At 40.9% G+C, this 20,490-nt stretch overlaps 1 protein-coding gene across 1 annotated transcript; it reads right to left on the bottom strand.

Moving 5' to 3' along the window:
- Positions 1-3,544: 3,544 nt before the first annotated feature.
- LOC108436838 (melanin-concentrating hormone receptor 2) lies at positions 3,545-19,206 on the bottom strand. The gene is made up of 2 exons (XM_017713546.1): positions 18,567-19,206; positions 3,545-5,656 (listed from the first exon to the last, which is right to left on the bottom strand). Exons 1-2 carry the CDS (start codon positions 18,956-18,958, stop codon positions 5,014-5,016), a joined length of 1,035 nt encoding a protein of 344 aa, XP_017569035.1. The 5' UTR covers positions 18,959-19,206; the 3' UTR covers positions 3,545-5,013.
- Between the last annotated feature and the right edge of the window lie 1,284 nt (positions 19,207-20,490).

Here is a 20,490-nt window from a genome sequence, read left to right as displayed (position 1 = left end):
CGCAACCCATAATTCATGTGCTCAAACAAGACCCCGACTCCATACACAGTCATTTGCTTATCCGCTTCACAATGTGTTGATTCAGGGGGGTGAAATGTGACCAGTCACGCATAGCTGAAGTGTCACACATTAACACTAGAAATAACTGTTCTCGAGTGGCTGTGGGGTAGAAAGCTCGAGCGAGCGGAGAACGGGGAAAACGGGGGAAATACACAGCACAAGAGAACACTGTGAAACAGGCCGACACGCCCAGCCCTGTGATCACTCGCACTTCACCCAACTGAAGCTAAACAACCAACAACAGATGACATAGTAATGATACAGCACAGAGGAAAGCGAACACAGCGTGCACGAAGAACGTCAACAACACAGCTGTCTTTATGTATATATTTGAATGTTTCTGTGACGTTTCCACAAATGAATTCACAGTGTTAAACTTAATAAATGGCTTGACAACACAGGCCTGTCACAAATATCACATCTTTTCATCGCAATTGTTGGAGCCGACTGCAGTTATTTAGCATAGCTGAGAGCTTATTCAAATGATATGTTTACATCACAACTATCTGTGGACATTGGGCATTTTTTCATTAGGTAGGCTGAGGTGAATGCATGTAAATAATAGAAAAAAATTGTTTTGAGACACAAACAAAAGATCTCTGCCCACCTTCAGAGGACAGCAGTGAGTAACGTTTGTTTATTATTGTTTATTAATAACACCTTTAGAGGGCGGCAGTGAGTAACGTTTGTTTATTATTGTTATTAATAACACCTTTAGAGGGCGGCAGTGAGTAACGTTTGTTTATTATTGTTTATTAATAACACCTTTAGAGGACAGCAGTGAGTAACGTTTGTTTATTATTGTTTATTAATAACACCTTTAGAGGGCGGCAGTGAGTAACGTTTGTTTATTATTGTTTATTAATAACACCTTTAGAGGGCGGCAGTGAGTAACGTTTGTTTATTATTGTTTATTAATAACACCTTTAGAGGGCGGCAGTGAGTAACGTTTGTTTATTATTGTTTATTAATAACACCTTTAGAGGGCGGCAGTGAGTAACGTTTGTTTATTATTGTTTATTAATAACACCTTCAGAGGACAGCAGTGAGTAACGTTTGTTTATTATTGTTTATTAATAACACCTTTAGAGGGCGGCAGTGAGTAACGTTTGTTTATTATTGTTTATTAATAACACCTTTAGAGGACAGCAGTGAGTAACGTTTGTTTATTATTGTTTATTAATAACACCTTTAGAGGGCGGCAGTGAGTAACGTTTGTTTATTATTGTTTATTAATAACACCTTTAGAGGACAGCAGTGAGTAACGTTTGTTTATTATTGTTTGTTAATAACACCTTTAGAGGGCGGCAGTGAGTAACGTTTGTTTATTATTGTTATTAATAACACCTTTAGAGGGCGGCAGTGAGTAACGTTTGTTTATTATTGTTATTAATAACACCTTTAGAGGGCGGCGGTGAGTAACGTTTGTTTATTAGATGTTTATTAATAACACCTTTAGAGGACAGCAGTGAGTAACGTTTGTTTATTATTGTTTATTAATAACACCTTTAGAGGACAGCAGTGAGTAACGTTTGTTTATTATTGTTTGTTAATAACACCTTTAGAGGGCGGCAGTGAGTAACGTTTGTTTATTATTGTTATTAATAACACCTTTAGAGGGCGGCGGTGAGTAACGTTTGTTTATTATTGTTATTAATAACACCTTTAGAGGGCGGCGGTGAGTAACGTTTGTTTATTAGATGTTTGCTAATAACACCTTTAGAGGGCGGCGGTGAGTAACGTTCGTTTATTAATGTTTGCTAATTACACCTTTAGAGGGCGGCGGTAACGTTTGTTTATTAGATGTGTGTTAATAACACCTTTAGAGGGCGGCGGTGAGTAACGTTTGTTTATTAGATGTGTGTTAATAACACCTTTAGAGGGCGGCGGTGAGTAACGTTTGTTTATGTGATGTGTGTTAATAACACCTTTAGAGGGCGGCGGTGAGTAACGTTTGTTTATTAGATGTTTGCTAATAACACCTTTAGAGGGCGGCGGTGAGTAACGTTCGTTTATTAATGTTTGCTAATTACACCTTTAGAGGGCGGCGGTAACGTTTGTTTATTAGATGTTTGCTAATAACACCTTTAGAGGGCGGCGGTGAGTAACGTTCGTTTATTAATGTTTGCTAATTACACCTTTAGAGGGCGGCGGTGAGTAACGTTCGTTTATTAATGTTTGCTAATTACACCTTTAGAGGGCGGCGATGAGTAACGTTAGTTTATGTGATGTGTGTTAATAACACCTTTAGAGGGCGGCGGTGAGTAACGTTAGTTTATTAGATGTTTGCTAATTACACCTTTAGAGGGCGGCGGTGAGTAACGTTTGTTTACTGGATGTTTGCTAATAACACCTTTAGAGGGCGGCGGTGAGTAACGTTTGTTTATTAGATGTTTGCTAATAACACCTTTAGAGGGCGGCGGTGAGTAACGTTAGTTTATTAGATGTTTGCTAATAACACCTTTAGAGGGCGGCGGTGAGTAACATTTGTTTATTAGATGTTTGCTAATAACACCTTTAGAGGGCGGCGGTGAGTAACGTTTGTTTATTAGATGTTTGCTAATAACACCTTTAGAGGGCGGCGGTGAGTAACGTTAGTTTATTAGATGTTTGCTAATAACACCTTTAGAGGGCGGCGGTGAGTAACGTTTGTTTATTAGATGTTTGCTAATAACACCTTTAGAGGGCGGCGGTGAGTAACGTTAGTTTATTAGATGTTTGCTAATAACACCTTTAGAGGGCGGCGGTGAGTAACATTTGTTTATTAGATGTTTGCTAATAACACCTTTAGAGGGCGGCGGTGAGTAACGTTTGTTTATTAGATGTTTGCTAATAACACCTTTAGAGGGCGGCGGTGAGTAACGTTTGTTTATTAGATGTTTGCTAATTACACCTTTAGAGGGCGGCGGTGAGTAACGTTTGTTTACTGGATGTTTGCTAATAACACCTTTAGAGGGCGGCGGTGAGTAACGTTTGTTTATTAGATGTTTGCTAATAACACCTTTAGAGGGCGGCGGTGAGTAACGTTAGTTTATTAGATGTTTGCTAATAACACCTTTAGAGGGCGGCGGTGAGTAACATTTGTTTATTAGATGTTTGCTAATAACACCTTTAGAGGGCGGCGGTGAGTAACGTTTGTTTATTAGATGTTTGCTAATAACACCTTTAGAGGGCGGCGGTGAGTAACGTTAGTTTATTAGATGTTTGCTAATAACACCTTTAGAGGGCGGCGGTGAGTAACGTTTGTTTATTAGATGTTTGCTAATAACACCTTTAGAGGGCGGCGGTGAGTAACGTTTGTTTACTGGATGTGTAACGTTTATTACTTTGATGCTTGTTGACACAATTACAGGGCAGCGGTGGGTAATTCCGTGATTGTGACAGGCCTATTTAATAGTCCTTTTTCATTTTCCATTCTTTTTCTTCCATTCCTTCAGTGCAAGGCCATATGTATAATATATTAAATAAGACACTGGGCGTAAAGTGGCAAATCACACACATACTTTATATGAGCTGATATTACACTTGTAAACAAAGCATTGGTCTGTGGTAATACCCACTGACGTTCACTGAATTTTACAACCGCTGGTAACTACTAATAATACAACTAGTAATAATAACAACAACAATAATAATAAAAAATGTAATGCTATTCATACAGACTTCTCGTAGTGCAGTTGTAGAGCTCATGGTCTCGTTACAAAATCCAGAACACCAATGGTTCATACGCATATTACAGTTTGTGAGACAACATTACATAAATGTGATAAGTGCCCTCAACTGAGTTAATATGACCTTCTCATTGGGCACTAACAACACACTGAACAAAAAGATGACTTCTCAGGCTATTTTAGCAGGCAGACTTGTGGTCAGTGTGCAGTTCACAGTCATGCCCACCCACCACAGGCGCTTTTTCTATTTCTCTCTCTGCATGTTGTTAAAAGGCAAAACCAAAATCAGAGACATTAGAAAACATGATTTACGGCAATGTCTGCCACACTGCTTTCAAAACATCCTAACAAGCTACTCGCTTGTGGGCCACTAGCGGCTCAGGAGCAACAGTGACAGACTGCTGCTTTATAGAAAAACCACAGCAAATCAGAATAGATACCCTCACTCCAGTAAGAGTGCATGTATAAATATCCAGTTTCTTAAAGCTGAATGTGGAGAAAACAGTCAGCATGCTCAAAAACATGCAACAGAAGTGAACGATGATGCAGGGTTTATTGCATGTATTTCATGTGTCAGCCTGAATGTGCGCCACAAACACAGTCATCGTCAGTTAATATCTGGACCCAGTCATCAACATCCTGCAGTGTTTCTCAATCATATCGACTGGGGTCCTTCTGTAGCGACCCCATTTACCACAGTCTAAAGGCAGAGCTACACTTCGGCAAAGATGCATATAAATGTATATGAACAGCTTGATGTGCTGCTGCAAAGAGCTCAACTATACGTGATGCTGAGCGTCAAGCAAATATTCATTTGGTTGTGGAATATCCGGTGGTGCAGGTGTTGGTGGCGGATACGATGTGCCAGATGATTTACTGAATCCAGTATTTTACTTCTGTCTGTTCTCTCTTTGCTACAAGTCTTGGGGTCAAAAATGGCTTCTTCTTCATTATTCTTCATTATCTCTCCATCGTTGTTTGGTAAATGCAACACTGCTCCTGAATTCCATGCATTTAAATATATATAAAGTATAAGTATACGGGCGAGTGCAGTGGTACAAATCAGCCCTAACAAGTATTTTTTGCAATGCAGGAATGTGTATCTGTGTATCCTTACTGTAACAAACTCATGCTGTTCGTCAGGGCCTGAACCCTGAATACCTTTGCTTCGGTTTATCTTCATTTTTGTTTGGAATGCAGGAATGTGTCTCAACCTACATCTCGGCATACGTCTGATCAAATCCGTTAGCGGGAACATCTGATCAAATCTAAGCAGCGCTGGTCAGATGACGGTGCAGCGATGGGTGGTGTCTGGGCTGACGCTGGAGCCCCCCTCCGTCTTCACCGTGGTTTTGGACATGGTGGTGTGAGAGCTGCGGAGGTCGCGACGGTGGCAGAGGCGCTCGCGGTAGTTCTGGGCGAAGATGAGGAGCATGAGTGGATTGATGCAGCTGTGCGAGTAACTCAGGCAAATGCTGATGTTGTAGGCGTAGATGAAGATGCTGGTGGGGTGCTGGATGCTCAGGTTGATCACCTGGATGACGTGGTACGGGGACCAGCACAGCAGAAATAGGGCGATGACCATCAGCACCATCTTGGTGGCGCGCTTGGCCCACACCGACTGCTTGCGCTTGACCCGCCGGATGGAGCGGAACACGTGGTACAGAGTCAGAGAGTAAAAAGTACTGATTATGATGAGGGGCACGATGAAGCCCAGCGTGGACTGGTACAGCGTGTACCAATACATGTCCTTAGGGCTGTCCAGGTACATCATACATACGTTCATGTGCTTCTCAGAGATCACCTTGGCGTATATCATGACAGGGATGGTGAGGAGAAAACTGCCCACCCACACCAGCAGGTTGATGACAATGGTCCACTGGATGGTCCGGTTCTCTGAGGTGGGATGGACAATGGCAATGTACCTAGGAAATAGCCAGAAGGTACATTCATGGTCAAAATCACCAGGTAATATTAACCCTGTGCTATTAAATGAATTGTATGATTAATCCCAGGTTATATTATTCCTGTGCTATAAAGTTATGCATAGAAATTGAAAGGGTTAACTCTGCTCTAACTCTGCTCTAAACAGACTTTGCAGCAAGCATAGCTACTGTCCTTGGCAGTTTGCACAAACAACTTGCTCCTCTTATCGGGACAACATTCTGTCCAGAACCATTTGTTCCCTTTTGTAGGTAAGATTATCGTACACAGAGCAGAAGCCCCCCTCCCTTGGGCAGTTCTGGTGGTCCGTGAGTGTCAGCTTAGCATTTCATGACTGTTAGACAACTTATTTGGGTCCAGGACGTGTTTGTATAAAAGAAGGAGTGCCCTTCTTTCTTTGTGCAGAAGACTTAATAAACTCTTTGATTGATTACGAGAGTGGTTCTGTCTTCCTGCACCGAGCGCTCCCGCTGCGACTGAGACTTTCCACAGGACAGGTGATCCACTCTCTGGTTCCTCTTCATAAACGGACCAAAAACGGCCGGTCCTTTCAGAAATAAACCCAGGTAATATTAATCCTGTGCTTTTAAAGGAATTTTATACATAAACCCAGGTTATATTAGTCCTGTGCTACAGAATAAATCGAAGGGTTTGCCATTCCATCCACCAAAAAAAAGGCTCCCTCTACATTTTTGAATGGTATTTTTTGTTCAAAATGGACAAAACCAGTGCAAATTCTCAGCCCCCTGGCACTCCCTGCTTTGCAGAAACAGATGGGAGAATATTTCCACAGTGATCAAGATGCGAGAAACAAAATACAGCAACCCCAAAGAACAATGTTTTGAAACTTTAACTGCTTGGTTTGCACTATTGTTGTTTGCATCTTTAAGCATAAATGTAAAAATCTATATAGAGTTTTGTGGCTGCCTGTGCTGGCAGCAGTCATGCCTGGGCCGGACACTTGTTGGATGCTGTATAGTAGCTATGTGGATGCCTAGGCTCCAGCTGCATGAGCGATGCTACACCACAGCTATGAAGCTACCTGAGCTGCTTGCTACCCTCTTTATGGCTGAGGACTTTTCTGGCCTTCAAGGCTTCCCGGGCCAGCCGCCTGTATGACTCTACACCATAGTCGTGGGGCCCCCCAGACAGAGAGGGGCCTTCATTGTATTCAAATGTGTTTTGTATGTTTTGTAAAGTGTTTGGAAAAGGTGCTATACAAATTACAATTTGTAGAAACAACCCCAGATTTTTTAAATCCAGCATGAATTGCATTGTTGGTCATTTTTTTCCCTTAATTACGGAGGCACCTGAAGAAGTATTGTTGACATTTACTTGAATTCTCTGTGTTTCAAATCAAGCTAATATATGTTGTCCTATCCCGACAACTCCAAACATTAAAATGTGTACAGTTACAGACATTTGCGTGATTTTATGCTGTATTATTGACCGTTGGCTGCAGTTTCCCAAACTAATTAAACTCCCAAGCTGTTATCCACTTGTGAGCAGAATAACTTATTGCATAGGAAACATATTTGGCATGACTGTAATATGTAAAAAGAGACACATGGAGATTTTGTATCATGTGCAAATTGATCATAAACACGTTAAAGTCAAGGCGTCAAAGTTTGTGCGTTTTAACAACAGGCATTATCAGAAAGCAGCTTGGCAGAAAAATCCAGGACCAAGCCCCCATGAAAGTGGCGACAGTGGCAAGGAAAAACTCCAAATGGGGAACCCATCCTCTTCTGGTTGACACTGGACAGCAAACAATAACAATATGTACATAACAAAGGTACAGTTATACTAACCTACCTCTTTTTGTACAACTTCCAATAGTACTTAACAGAAGAGGTAGAACACCACTACTGGACTACTGGACATCTGAAATGTAGAATAAGTAGAAAATGCAACCAACATCTACAACTGAACTTGGAGGTGTGGAAAAACATCCCTGCAGATTTATATGAAAACGTGACAGCGGTCTATGTATCAAGGGTGTCACACTTACTACTGAAAAAAACTGAAATATTTAGTTAATGAGGCTTCTGTAAATTTCTGTAGGTGTTAGCTGGAAAATAAGTAAAGAAAAGCATGGCCTGACTTTTGCACTGTAATGTACATTGTGTTTAGGACTTGGTGAAGCATCGTGTCTGGGATGAATTCCATGTCAGGAACAAATTTCAAGCGTTTTTAAAAGGTTTTATGTGAAAATGTCTTGATGTTTAATCCACATTCAGAATGAAGTCAACAACCTTTGGCTTTCCAAAACCAGCATAAATTCCTGGCACTGCCTGCTACAAAGAAACAGATGTGAGAATATTGCCACAAAGGGCAGGATGCGAGAACCAAATGTAAGCAACCCCAAGGAAAATGTTTTGCGACTCTAATTGTTTGGTTTGCATTATCGTTGTTTGCATCTTTAAGAATAAATGTAAAAATCCCAGTCACACACTGTGTGACTTTACCCTGCCTGGAGCTAGATTTGCCCTGAGTTACACCCAGACTTATCTTTCAAAACCAAAGAATCTGGCTTCATAGTTTACCCCTGAGCTGTGTTCTGACTTGTTTGTAAAAAGGCATTCTGTCTTTGGACTCTGCTGTAGTCGAGATTTGTTTTTCTGTATTAATGTTTCTTCCACTGTAGATCACATGCGAACGGAGAAGTAGAAGAAAAAACCTAGAACGAGTCACAGTATTTCTAAGAATTGGTTTGCTGCATCATTCCTCACTGCTGGAGCCTATCCCAGCAGTCATCAGGCAGAAGGCAGGATACACCCTGGACAGGTCCTGAAGCTGGACATCGAAGTTGTGGAATAAGGTTATATAGACTGATGAGTCTAAATTTAATTTAAATGTGGATTACTTGAAATCTAGAAAGTAGAAAATGCTTCTAAGCCTCAGGTTCACAGGTGTGGAAAAATAAAATAAATTATTCTGAAAAACTGAAAACAAGTCTCCCGAGAAGAACAGAAACTGTTATCATGTGGCTGTTATCATGTAGATGTGGCTGTCAGCTGAAATGTAAATAATAAACGAGTGGTTTCTGAACTTTGCACAGTAATATACATTGTGCTTATGACTCGCTGACAATTATTTTAGTGGACATACTTTGCATTTTGTTGCCATATGGCAACAGCAAGTGACCGTGGAAGTGCAATCTGCAATGCATACAATGGGAGTAAACAACATGCATAACAGCTATATATGCATAAATGTTTTAATAAAGTAAAGGCTATGAAACTAGTTATACTGATAAAAACATCAAGACGGAATGTAAATAGATTGTCCTGTGTGGCCCGTGGCTGTGTTACTCCCACTGTGTGCACTGCAGACCACAGTTCCATTGTCACATACTGTTGCCATATGGCAACAATTGTATTTATCCCTTTTATAAAATCCATAGCAACCAAAATAGTTTTATTTATGAAAAGATACTGCAACTTCTACAGGCTGTTTCCTATTTTTCTTGTCCTTGTTGTGAGCATTTCAGAAGCCTCGCCATGTGATGCACTGAAAAAGAAGTACAGACTGCAACAAGAAGGCATTTGAAAAAAGGACCACGTTACTTATAAAGCCTTCGCTTTCTCATAGGTAACTTTAATTTAATTCAAATTTAGGCAACATACCCCAGACGCAGGTGATCACCAAGGTTTCTAAAATGTGCTGTTTGGTTTAGCGCTGGAGCTATGGGTTAACTACTTAAATCAGTTGTCACTAGAAGTCAGTAGTCACCTAAATCTTTTTCATAAACACATTCCTACAGTTTCTCTTAACTTGCTTAAACCACAATCACATCCTCATAACATTAAGCACACGTCTCTATATGGTTTAGGACACAGTATAACTGTGAACTATAAAAATAATAATAAAAAAAACATCAGATGTAGATCATTTTAGACAACAGGTGTTCTGACTCCCCTTTACTAGCATGCATGTCATTCACGATTTCTTTTGTATCTTTAAAAAGCAACTGCATACATTTGTAAATAGCAACAACAGAAATTCAGCTACATGGTGAAGATTTGTGCATTTTTATAGTTCACAGTAAGTCAAACTGTGCTCTAAACCAGTTTGTGGAACCTTAATAAAAGACCTGGATGCGGTCTGAGTGGGTTAAGAGAAGTTTTGGGGGTGTATTTACAGCAAAGATTTGGGTGACTATTGATTTCTAGAGTTTGTTAGCCATGTAGCTCCATCTACTCCATCAACTACATCTCGGATAAGTGAAAGCTTATTGAAATTAGAACTATACTTATATAATGCTGGTCTTACAATACCATGTGAAAAGTGTTAACTACCTCTCAATAATATCTCCTTGAAACAACTGGATCAATTTTGTCAAAAGCATGGATTATGAGCTTTCGGTTGTATTTGTAAGTAGAAGTTCATATATTTTACCATTGACAGTAATGCGGAATTATTATTCCTAATTAAATTAACAATAGACATAGACACTATAACTTTCCATGCGTATCTCTCGACCTCGAAGGGTTAACTGGAGAATGTTTAAAGGTGACGAGGGTCCTCTGGCAGTTTCCAGAGCACATACAGGAGCATATGCACCAGCATGTTCTTTCTCAGTCTCACAGGTCATTCATTCCAATGCTCATGACTGTTAGTATCAATGTCACACTACAATGTTGGCACATCCTACAGATTTCCAAATATAGCTATAGTAATCTATAACTGGCCATGAGTCTGATCACCCTGCTGACATGCCCCACTCCCTTTCCTTATGGTAAAAAATAAAACAAATACACAACTTTACAGCCTCTTGTTGCCCCCATCCCAACTTTTTTAGAACGTGCTGTTGGCATCCAATTCAAAATGTGCATATATTTTTCAAAAAACAATAACATTTTGTTGGCTTCTTGCTATTTTCAAATAAATATAGGGTTTAAATGATTTGCACATCATTGTATTTTGTTTTTATTTACATCTTGCACAGCGTCCCAACTTTTTTGGAAATGGGGTTGTGTTTGCAATACTAGTATTCTGTCTGTTGTGTTGCAACCTCCTCAAATCACCATCCTGTGGGTAGCCCCCTACTTCGCATAACATGGGGCTGCGTACATTTTTAGAGAACATATAAGAAAATAAACATACCTCCAACAGGCCCTGAGAGCTCCTCCAGGCTCTGAAGGCCAATATTGCAGTGAATTAGGCAAGAATGTAACAGAACATTCAGCTTTTCTTGTTTGATTAGAGTCACATCACCCTATTTATGGCGTGCTCATCTTAGCTTAAGTAGATTCATGCGTAAGTACATTGTGCTTTGTGAGTGAAATTTGACACGGTGCTGTCATCTACCAACCATTACGGGTCCAGGGATTCATCTACAGAGCGCTATGTTCTCACTCGGTGCTGCTTATTTATCTCTGGCGGGCCTCTCCACTCAGACCATAAAGCTCTCCTCAAGGACTCCTTCAGTATTTAGAGTTATCATCCAACACCTAGGTTATCTAATCAACCCTTCATTACAATAAATCTGCTGCTGCTGGAAGTCAACAAATTCATGCTTTGAGTGCAGTGAGAAGTCAGGAACCAAACCTACCAACATTCATAATTTGTTACATATTCTTGTATTGATGTTCACTTGGGTTTCTGTTTTGCAAGCAAACCACACAAACTGCCAGGATAAACAGTTGTAAACGATCTTTATAGCTGCCTACGAGCTCTGAACATACGTTGGGTCACTGGAGAACAGGAACGAACATTGATCTGCATTTTCATTTTTTCACGGCCGAACGGAAGTCTTGATAGAGATCAATTTTGTTTGAACGATTCACATCAAATTCAATGCCTGGTTGATTGTCTGGGTGAAAATAAGTTACATTTTCTGCTAATATCACTGCATATTTTCTATTTCTTAGCGGAGTTTAACGTTTTGGAAACATAAAATATGGAATGAGCCACAACCTTTGCACTTTTTATGTGTCATTTTTTTCATTAAATATGTTACATTTATCAAATAAACAGCACTAAAATGTACAGAAGTGGCGGAGAATGTATTGACTTATTTTCATTTCCAAAACATGTGAGCTGACCAGGTGCGCCCAGACTTTTACACACTACTGTGTCAATGAGGCAGTGGAATCGATAAATTGCACCCAACCCTTCACTCTACTTTAAAATATAAACAAATAAATAAACAAAATAAGTTCAAAACTGCCGGGACACTAATCCAAATGCTCAGAGACGTTTTATTGCTTTTGGAAAGCCACCGTCTGACACAACTGGCTGAGAACTCCATTAACGTTCTGGGAGATACGGCTTTGGAACTCAAATATTGCGGTGAATTAATCTGTCTGAGCATTTTCACCTCATAAATATTCATATGATTTAAACCAGGGACCTGAAAAACCTGATTCATCTCAACTCTGGGTGCCAGTCACTCCTGGTTAACATGACTACAGCTAGTCTAAAATGCTGGATTACTCACTGGAAGCATCATATTACACCAAAGTCTATCTAAAATCTCTTCATTGGCATCCAGTTGAATTCAGAAGGTTCTATTGTTGTTGGTCTTTAAGGAACTAATGGGCTTCAAAGATCCCTGAGATCCTCTGATCAATACATGTTTTAGGTTCATTTCCTTTCCCTTTAGTGTGTTATGCAGCCTTTTGTGACCACTTTCCACTTTCTTAGCTGCCTAAAACACTTTGTTGGAACTCCAGCCCTTTTCTTTTGTTACAAGATGGTGCAATCATGTAACACAACCCTTACTGGCAACTGGTAGCAGGATGCAGCTACTGCTTTCAAATGCACTGGGGGCTGACCAATCAGAGCATGCTGGGCTAATCGGGAGCCGGGTTTAAAGACAAGAGATGTAACCAAAGATTATAAATATATGAGGTAAACCAAAATGACGGAGAGGCCCATGAAAAGCTTTATAAGGCCAAATAAGGCCCATAAAACTTCCTTATATATCTGTATTTTGACTTTTTACCATCATCAACATTATATAAAAACCCAGAAGACACATGTAAGTTCACTAGGGGTTTTGGATAGTTAATAAAATAGCTATATACTTGTGTTGCAGACATTGAGACGTCTGGTTCCCATCACCAACACTGTAAAGAAAATGGAGTCTTAGTTTCTCTCCAATGAAGCATTTCACACCAAACCACTATGAATGACTCTGTTTACATCTCAACCTCTGAGTTATGCAGAAATGTAAGAAAATATTTGATAATCTTTCTTACATTTTTTTTTCTCTGTTACTTTCTCATCTATCAATTTGCGTTTCTGTCATTAACAGTGGTGGACAGTAACGAAGTAAATGTAATTGGTTACTATAATTAAGTAGTTTTTGTGTATCTGTACTGAAGTTTTTCCATTTTGAGCGACTTTTTCCTTTCACTCCGCTACATTTCAGAGTCTAATATCCGACTTTTTCCTCCTACATTTTGAGAAATCTGTCGTTCCTTTTGGTTTCTGTGTGTATAAAAACGTCACATGTCAAAACGAAAGAAGCGCAAAGCCAGAGCGCCAATCAGGGCCCAGCGGTCACTTTGTTTAGAGCTGGTTTTGACCTGTTGGTCATACCGACCCAGTGCAGCACGCGGTTCAACGTCAGCGCAGCAGCGTAAAACTTTGGGAGAGTCTGTTCAACATAAATGATGAACTAACCTAACTTTGTGTAAATAGAGCTCAATATAGAAATATGTCCACATATGCAGTCGAGACTGACGCGGCTTTTTTCTGAATTTCTACAAACACCAGTTCATTTTATAGTAAATGAGTTTGGGCTGGTTTATGTTTATGAACAGACGCCTACAGATCAACATAGTAAAGGAGCTCATCTGTGATCCTGAGTTTAAAGCCAGTTTTTATTCAACTTAAACTTGGAACTAAGTTGTAAATAAATCTGAAACTGAAACTTTGCTTGTGTGTAAAAAGTGATTTCAGAGCCACTCGGTTCTCCCTGATGGAAACTGTTTACCTTCAGTGTTTTGTGCTTCTGATCATTTTAATAGACGTCAGCGTCACTAATTAATGACGTTCTATTAAAAGACTGGTTTACCAAGAGAGACGCTGGAGGACTTTCACCTGAAATGAGTTCATGAAGCCAGTCTGGTTATAAAAATGATAACAGGACATCAGAGCCAGAATTACTCTTTTAGTACTTTTACTTTATACTTAAGTACATTTGAAGGTAAATACTTTAGTACTTTTACTCAAGTGGAGGTCTAAAGGGAGGAACTTCTACTTTTACTGGAGGAATATTTTACCTTGGGCATCTCTACTTTAACTCAACTATATGGTTTGTCTACTTCGTCCACCACTGGTCATTAAACATGGTCATTGTTGGTGATTCTTATGGATACAAGTAAATGAATGACTTTAACTTAGAATAAATAAATAAAGTAATAAATAAACAAGACAAATTCGATTCAGACAGCATCCCGAAACTAGTATTGACTGCCGCTACAAGATCTGTCACAGTGGCGGTACCCTCAAGGGTACGTCTTGAGTACCTCGAGTTAGGGAACATAACTGCACCACATTCTGTTGCAGTTGTGCTTTTTAAGTCATTTTGACTCCAGGCTGTTTACTTCTATTAAAAAAAATAGGATAATAGCACAAAAAAACAGAAAGAGTAAAAAATAAGTACCTTTTCTACTGAGATAGTTACCATCAACATACATTTAAAGCTCACGTAAGCTACACAGCCGGACATTAAAGGAGAATTCTCAATAACTGAGTAAGCTAATCAAAGTCTTTCAGGCTGTTATGGACTCAGATTACTTTACAGTGGTGGTGATAGGAACCAGATGTCACAATGTCTTATTTACTGTCCAAAACCACCAGTGAACCTACACGAGTCATCCATCCATCCATCCATTTTCTAAGCCATTTCGGCCAGGGGTGTCCAATCTTATCCACAGAGGGCCAGTGTGGCTGCAGGTTTTCACTCCACCAAAGCAGGAGATCACCTGATGAAATGTTTGAGGACTAAAACCAGCTGATTAAACAGGTAGAATCAGGTGTGCTTCAGCTTGTTTGCAGTGAAAATGTGTAGCCACACTGGCCCTTTGCGGACATGATTGGGCACCTCTGGTTTAGGCCAAATCCTTCTCAAAGCTGTTGTGAAACAATACCCATTGCATATTATATCTCTCCATGAGGGAGCTTTTAGAGGTTGATGTCTGGTTCCTATCACCACCACTGTGAACAGTTCTGGCTCGGAACGTTTCTGTAGAACGGAGCGTTTCACACCAAACCACTCTGAATGACTTTATTTACATCTTAATTATGCAGAAATATTGAACAATCATTGGAATTGCCCTTAAAGGACCACACATTACAGAGTACACGGATATAGGGGGACTGAAACCTACCCATCTGGACACTAATTTAACTGTAAAAGAAACTAATAAACATGTGGGTTGATTTGAGGTGCAGGGTAGGTATAAAACACATATACCTTAAATATCCCAATTAAAATAAACAACGAATCATTACATTTCAAACAATGAAATATATCCAAAAGAGTATGAGTTGCACGTGACTTCAACAGAAACCAGCAGCCTAAATGAAATCCAGTGGCTCAATTTCCAATCACAACAATGACATTAAATAATCGTGATTTGATTTTGCTGATATGATGATGGTCTGGCGGAGGGTTTAATGAGAGGAGAAGCAGAGATAAGCTAATGATAAACATACGATGGACTCTCTTAAAGAGAGGATCTCCATGGGTTCTTTAGTAAAGGCAATGGTTCTATTTAGAACCCTGAGTTCTATATGGAACCTCGCGCATGGTTAAATGTTTTTTGCATAGTGAAAATCTCCAAATTCTTCAAATTGATGGAGAATGTGTTGGGTGGTTCTATATAGCACCAAAAAGGGCTCTGCTATTGCTAGGACGTCAAGTTTGTAATAACAGAAGAACACTACTATATAGAACCACATACAACACGTTCTCCATCAATCTAAAGAACCATTTCACCATGCTTGACATCTTAACAACAGAAGAACCTTTTCTAGTGCTATAATGAACCATTTCATGCTTAGACGGTTCTTTGCATGGTGAAAAAGTTCTTTGAAGTGAACTTTGAAGTTCTATATAGAACCTTTTTTAACTGGTTCTGTATAGCACCGAAAAGTGCTCTGCTATTGTTTTAAGCTTGACATCATATGAATAGTAGAACCCTTTTTGGTGCAATAGAGAACCATGATATGCTTAAATCGTTCTCTGCATGGTGAAAAAGTTCTTTGAAGTGATGGAGATCGTGCTGCATATGGTTCTATATAGAACCTTTTTTTAACTGGTTCTGTATAGCACCGAAAAGTGCTCTGCTATTGTTTTAAGCTTGACATCATAAACAAAAGCACAACCCTTTTTGGTGCTATGCAGAACCATTACATGCTTAAATGGTTCTCCACATGGTGAAATGGTTCTTCAACTTGAAGAAGATCGTGTTGCATACTCTCATATATAAAACCTTCTTAAACTGGTTCTGTATAACCCCAAAAAACTGTTTTAAGCGTGACGACAAACAACTGCAGAACATTTTGGCTGCTGTATAGAACCATATACAACACATTCTCCATCAACCCAAGGAAGCATTTTACCATGCAAAGAAACATTTGAGCATGAAATGGTTCTACATAGCATCAAAAAGGGTTCACCTACTGTTATGATGTAAAGCTTGTAACTACAGAAGAACCCATTCTGGTGTTATATAGAACCATTTTCAAAAAAGGGTTTTCAATACAGAACCACACAACACATTCTCCATCAATATGAAGAACCATTTCACCACCTAAGCATGCAAAATGTTCTATATACAACATATAGAACCCATTTTAAGAGTGCAGGTAGGTTTCCTGTCTATGCACAGCACAGTGACTAGGCTTGTGACCACTGTGGTCAACTAGTTTAATAGGATGTAAAGCAGTGATAATAATAAACAGACACTGTGCACTTAAAAAGGGTTCCTTAGTAAGAAAATGGTTCTATACAGAATCTTTGCATGACTAAAGGGTTTTTTGCATCACGAAAGGTTCTTTGGATAATGTTTTATATGGTTCTATATGAAATCTTTTTTAAAAGGGTTCTATATAGCACCAAAAGTCCTGTCTATGCAGAGCACGGTGACTATGCCCACTGTGGCCAACTGGTGAAATGGGTGACTCACTTAAGAGGTTAACTGGTTTAATGAGAGATAAAGCAGTAATAACGCTAAACAGACTCTGTAGGTTAACATTACCTGTCTATGCAGAGCACGGCGACTATGCCCACTGTGGCCAACTGGTGAAATGGGTGACTCACTTAAGAGGTTAACTGGTTTAATGAGAGATAAAGCAGTAATAACGCTAAACAGACTCTGTAGGTTAACATTACCTGTCTATGCAGAGCACGGTGACTATGCCCACTGTGGTGAACTGGTGTAATGGGTGAACTGGTGTAATGGATGAACTGGTGTAATGGGTGAACTGGTGTAATGGGTGAACTGGTCTAATGGGTGTAATGGGTGAACTGGTGTAATGGGTGACCGGTGTAATGGGTGACCGGTGTAATGGGTGACCGGTGTAATGGGTGACCGGTGTAATGGGAGATAAAGCAGTGATAATGGTAAACAAGTTAAGGTTACCTGTCTATGCAGAGCACGGTGACTATGCCCACTGTGGTGAACTGGTGTAATGGGTGGACTGGTGTAATGGGTGACCGGTGTAATGGGTGACCGGTGTAATGGGAGATAAAGCAGTGATAATGGTAAACAAGTTAAGGTTACCTGTCTATGCAGAGCACAGTGACTATGCCCACTGTGGTGAACTGGTGTAATGGGTGGACTGGTGTAATGGGTGACCGGTGTAATGGGTGACCGGTGTAATGGGAGATAAAGCAGTGATAATGGTAAACAAGTTAAGGTTACCTGTCTATGCAGAGCACAGTGACTATGCCCACTGTGGTGAACTGGTGTAATGGGTGGACTGGTGTAATGGGTGGACTGGTGTAATGGGTGAACTGGTCTAATGGGTGAACTGGTCTAATGGGTGAACTGGTGTAATGGATGACCGGTGTAATGGGTGACCGGTGTAATGGGTGACCGGTGTAATGGGAGATAAAGCAGTGATAATGGTAAACAAGTTAAGGTTACCTGTCTATGCAGAGCACGGTGACTTTGCCCACTGTGGTGAACTGGTGTAATGGGTGAACTGGTGTAATGGGTGACCGGTGTAATGGGTGACCGGTGTAATGGGTGAACTGGTCTAATGGGTGAACTGGTCTAATGGGTGACTGATGTAATGGGTGAACTGGTGTAATGGGTGACCGATGTAATGGGTGACCGATGTAATGGGTGAACGGTGTAATGGGTGAACTGGTCTAATGGGTGAACTGGTCTAATGGGTGAACTGGTCTAATGGGTGACCGGTGTAATGGGTGACCGGTGTAATGGGTGACCGGTGTAATGGGTGAACTGGTCTAATGGGTGACTGATGTAATGGGTGAACTGGTCTAATGGGTGAACTGGTCTAATGGGTGAACTGGTGTAATGGGTGACCGGTGTAATGGGTGACCGGTGTAATGGGTGACCGGTGTAATGGGTGACCGGTGTAATGGGTGAACTGGTCTAATGGGTGAACTGGTGTAATGGGTGTAATGGGTGACCGGTGTAATGGGTGACCGGTGTAATGGGAGATAAAGCAGTGATAATGGTAAACAAGTTAAGGTTACCTGTCTATGCAGAGCACGGTGACTTTGCCCACTGTGGTGAACTGGTGTAATGGGTGAACTGGTGTAATGGGTGACCGGTGTAATGGGTGAACTGGTCTAATGGGTGAACTGGTGTAATGGGTGTAATGGGTGACCGGTGTAATGGGTGACCGGTGTAATGGGAGATAAAGCAGTGATAATGGTAAACAAGTTAAGGTTACCTGTCTATGCAGAGCACGGTGACTATGCCCACTGTGGTGAACTGGTTGCTGACGTCGACCACCACCACGGCTTTGCACATGAAGTTCCCGAAGACCCACTGCCTGTCCCTCACCAGCTGGTGGATGTTGAAGGGCATGACGAGCAGGAAAAGCAGGTCGGCCACGGCCAGGTTCAGCACGTAGATGTCGGAGACCATCTTCTTCTTGCAGGTGGCCACGGCGTAGATGACCAGGCTGTTGGCCAGGACGCCCACCGAGCACAGCACGCCGTACACGGTGGGGAAGATGTGCATGAAGGACGCGACGTCCATCGGGCTGAAGGAGGACCCCGTCCGGTTCACGCAGCCCGACGAGTTCGTCCGAACATCGCAGAAAACGTCCGACTCGTTCATTTCTGCGCGCGCTGTTTGCGTTTAAAAGGCGAGCGTAACGGAAAACGGCAGCCCGGCGAACTTCCGAGGAGCGGCTAACTTCGGCGGCGGCCGCCCGTTTAGCATAGTCTGCTAACTTTTTAACGGTGTCTCGTGCGCGTGTGTGTGTGTTTTTCTTCTAAACGGCGACGTGAGGGGTCGAGAAACGTCTGGCTCCTACGTGTGGAGTTGGTGGAGCTCTTCTCCGTGTGTGTCCGCCTGCGTTGTACTTCATCTACAAATCTTGTCTCCACCCTTAACGGCCGGTATCAGGTACGTTATTTATCTTCCCCACCCGTTTTCAGACAAGCCCTGCCCTCCTTCACTTCTGATTGGTGAATCGGCATGCCAGTGTGAAAGATGAGCCAATCCTAGCGCGGGGGCTGGACACGACTAGCCAATCGCAGCGAGGGGTTTGTCCGAATGTGGGTGGGAAAACAAAAAACACGTCCTAACTCAGCTTCGTGTTTAATAGTCCGTGCGGCCACTTGTTGCATAATTTATGTCCAGCTCGCAGTTGAGAGCAAGTCGTTCATCCTCTTGTTTCTGCGTGTTTTTGCTGTTTATCGAGGGCGTATTGCTTTATTTTTTAATCAGCAGTAGATGGGAAAACTTCTGAGACGTTCTGAATTTGGTTAATAGCTTAAATAACTAAAATCTATTAAGTGAATTCAAACTATTCAGTCTATTAAAGGAAAGATTCAGTCTATTAAAGGAAAGTGATCGTGTAAATTTGAAACAAAACGGAAATACGTGTTTGCATTTAGTGATAAACTGTAATAACTCTAAAAATATTAAATAAAATATGTAGAATGTAAAAAAGAATGAGAAATATTTGCATTTTTTTTTGTTTTGTTTGTGAATATAATCTAATCTAAGGCTGATACTAACTCAAAATCCCTACCTTGCGGAGCTTCTTTGTCAAATATTTTTTTAAATGCACAATTTCCTCTGTATTCTTTGCCATAGCAGTTGGCGTCCACTCCATCATCAGTTACTCGAGAGGAGAAAAGCAGAACGGTTCGTAGATTGCACTGAATGGACTCATTATACCTCCTCTGACCTCTACTGTGTAACACTTAACTACCATTAGAAAGAAATGGGAGCACGGTTAAATATGAGTAGGACTTGGTGTGTGTGCTTCAGCACTTGTGCACGAGTCAGACTCCAGTTTAATGTGTTTTGTAGGGTCCTTATGTTTCAATGAATGTTCACATTATTTTAAAGGATCACTTTGAGCCACAGGATTAAGACCATGACTATATAGTGTTAACCTGTTCAACTCCTTGAGACCACCGGTGGTTCCAAAATGCACGTCGTCATGTTCTTCATAGCTTTCATATTCCATAAGCTCCATTCAGAAGCTGGGCATCGTGTGAGGCTGTAGCTCTTCTCTCCAGTCTAATAGACGGTGATGTCACCGTTTTTCTACTGAAAGTCGAGCCGTTTTTCCCCAAATCTGGGCTCTAAACTATAAACAGAGGGCGTCTCTTCAGTGATCTGCTCTGGAAACA

Source organism: Pygocentrus nattereri, chromosome 11 (genome assembly GCF_015220715.1).
Source record: "Pygocentrus nattereri isolate fPygNat1 chromosome 11, fPygNat1.pri, whole genome shotgun sequence".
In the NCBI taxonomy this organism is placed as follows: Eukaryota; Metazoa; Chordata; class Actinopteri; order Characiformes; family Serrasalmidae; genus Pygocentrus; species Pygocentrus nattereri.
This window is presented reverse-complemented; position numbering and strand designations above follow the sequence as displayed.

Excerpts from the sequence above, each read along its gene's own strand:
- LOC108436838 (XM_017713546.1), bottom strand. The coding sequence starts at position 18,958 with ATGAACGAGTCGGACGTTTTCTGCGATGTTCGGACGAACTCGTCGGGC. Across the intron at positions 5,657-18,566 it reads ACCGTGCTCTGCATAGACAG|GTACATTGCCATTGTCCATC; the intron begins GTAACCTTAACT and ends GCTATTTCCTAG.